Source organism: Penaeus chinensis, chromosome 5 (genome assembly GCF_019202785.1).
Source record: "Penaeus chinensis breed Huanghai No. 1 chromosome 5, ASM1920278v2, whole genome shotgun sequence".
NCBI classification, from domain to species: domain Eukaryota; kingdom Metazoa; phylum Arthropoda; class Malacostraca; order Decapoda; family Penaeidae; genus Penaeus; species Penaeus chinensis.
The window spans coordinates 2625314-2627813 of NC_061823.1; the positions used below are offsets into that span (position 1 = coordinate 2625314).

At 36.8% G+C, this 2500-nt stretch overlaps 1 protein-coding gene across 1 annotated transcript in view; it reads right to left on the minus strand.

The window, feature by feature from the left end:
• Positions 1-2500, minus strand: part of LOC125025428 — a 33270-nt gene that overhangs the window by 6554 nt on the left and 24216 nt on the right. The window contains exons 14-15 of the mRNA XM_047613438.1: positions 2412-2500; positions 747-872 (exon numbers count right to left, since the gene is read on the minus strand). The exon at positions 2412-2500 is cut by the window's right edge and continues 45 nt beyond it. Coding sequence (XP_047469394.1) covers positions 747-872; positions 2412-2500 — 215 coding nt within the window. The remainder of the gene's footprint in view (positions 1-746; positions 873-2411) is intronic.

Below are 2500 nucleotides of genomic sequence, written 5' to 3' on the forward strand. Positions count from 1 at the left end.
CACACTCCATTCAGAAGTTTTGAAAATACCACTTTTCATTAAGTGATATTGCTTGCATTCATAGGGATAAAGTTTGACCCTCCATATTCCATGCACAATAAGTAAAATGATTATGTAAAACTTAATATAATTTTCGTACTATTCTTTTGACCATACAAACACATTCTGTAAACAAAACATGAAACTGTTTGAGATACTTCCCCCTGTCTCAAGGCCCTATTTATATGAAAGTAGAGCTGATACTATGCATTGTTATCTATGACAGTAGTGGAGATTTCCAATATTAATATTTTGTTGCTAGAGCATGACGATCTTGTAAATAACGTTTATTCCCATATTACCTAACTGGCAGAGATATTTCTTAGAATCGCATAGTCATTGATGTAGAATATTTCATAGTACATCACATATCCCCATAACAAAGGGACATTTTAAAAAACCAAAACATGCATATGTACATTATATATATATATGTGTGTGTGTGTGTGTGTGTGTGTGTGTGTGTGTGTGTGTGTGTGTGTGTGTGTGTGTGTGTGTGTGTGTGTGTGTGTGTGTGTGTGTGTGTGCGCGCGTGTGTGTGCGTGTGCATGTGCATGTGCGTGTGCGTGTGCGTGTGCGTGTGCGTGAATACATCATCACCTGTAACCTCACCTGTACCCAATCTTGATATTCTTTCGCAGATATAAAAATCTTGTACATATACCATCTTTTGAATATAGCAACAATGGTAAACAGGGGAACCTTACCCTTGTCAGTTGGTGTTGAGGGCATCTCCCAGAGCCCTAAGGCCAATAGCATAACAATTAGCAAGGAGTATTTCCCATGGACCAAAAAAGGACACACGAAGTATAGTGCTATCATAAACACGCCAACTGAAATGAGCCCATGCATGATGTTAGAGGTACATGTTAGTGATATGTTTGATAAGGTGTGAGAGGATGTTTTGAAAAATATAGTAATTATGAAGGAATGTAGGATACGATGTTTTTGTGATAAAATGTAGTGTTTATTAGTTTATGCTGTGACTAATGTCGCTCTCTTTTTGCAGGTGTGTTGTCTGTGACGGAACAGTGGAAGAGTCAGAGCATCCACCTCCAGTAAAAGGCCCTGACCGATCCTGCCATCAGCCAGTTGAGACAACTTACCTGTGCTTTGTGCCATGATTCTTCTTCAAGACAATATCAGTCACTTGGGACTCTTGAGTGCGGGGCCACGCTTTGACCGAAAAACATTCTTAACTAAACTTTATCACTAGAGAGTGAAGTTGTGATTAAACTCACCCATTCTAGTGACTGCATGCTCTCAAACTACAGTCCGGTGGTATGATCTAATAAACTAGTAAAATTTAATAAGAACGCAGACTGAGCTCAAACGTCTTTACTTGCCTTAATGTCGACGTTGCACCAAGGCAATGAGGAGAAAAACCAAACCACAAAGCAAAGTGAATATTTTGTATTACCTCATACTCTTGGCAACCGTGCACCTGGCACCAGGTCAGGCTCCAGGACAAAGACAACAACATAAACTTAATGTGAAAATAAGTGTCTAGACATGTATTTGTCTACTCAAGTTAAAGCTTATGAATTTCAACACGGAAAAGGGAATGGGGAAAAAGGCTATTGTGTGATGAAAGAATGCAGAAGAAAGGGAATAAGATTTACAGAAGACAATACTGGTGAAAACGTGCAAATATGTTATTCAATCTTTATGTATAACATGCTACAAATATTCAAAACCTTATTTCATTGTGTTATCTTTGTGTAACATTCTCAAAAGAACATTGCTTTGTAAGATTTTGATTCATAGTGTGATCCTCTAAGAGAAAAGAGTGTTTTAACTTTTTTGGGATGGATAAGCATGTTGTCTATCAAACTTTTCTTGAAAAATGACGAGATAGTCACCACGTAGACTTTGAAAAACGGAAAATTTTTAGAAACGTTCATTGGTAAAAATGCATCTGAGAATAAGTTTTGAGAAATAATGCTGGAATCGACGATTATTGCATAATGATTCATTTGTATCTTTTCACTGAGCAGTATGTTATATATGAATGAAAAATGGGTTACAGCTTTTGGAGCCACATTTTGGATCAATGGATGTCAACTTTTGAATTAATATTGTAGTAATAGATCTCAATATTCCTTATATTACAAAGCAACGTTCTAATACTTATAAGATTATTACCCTCTAAACCAGTTATATAGTAGCAGGAATTTATGAAATGAAATTCGTATATTTGCATTTCTAAAGTGTGACTTTATGTTTATGTGTTTATGATACAGTTAAGTGCATTTAGTAAGACAAAACACCAAACCAAACAATCGGCAAGCTAACTACAGGGGTTAACGGAATTCCATCGAAAAAAAATGAAAATTCCCTATGGCAGATTAATTTCAAATTTTCCCACTCACCTTTATTAGTGTTATTGTTGATGATCCAGCGTGTGGAGTAGTCCCACCCAGACTCAGCACCTGACTTGAGTTCCACGTACAGCTGTTCC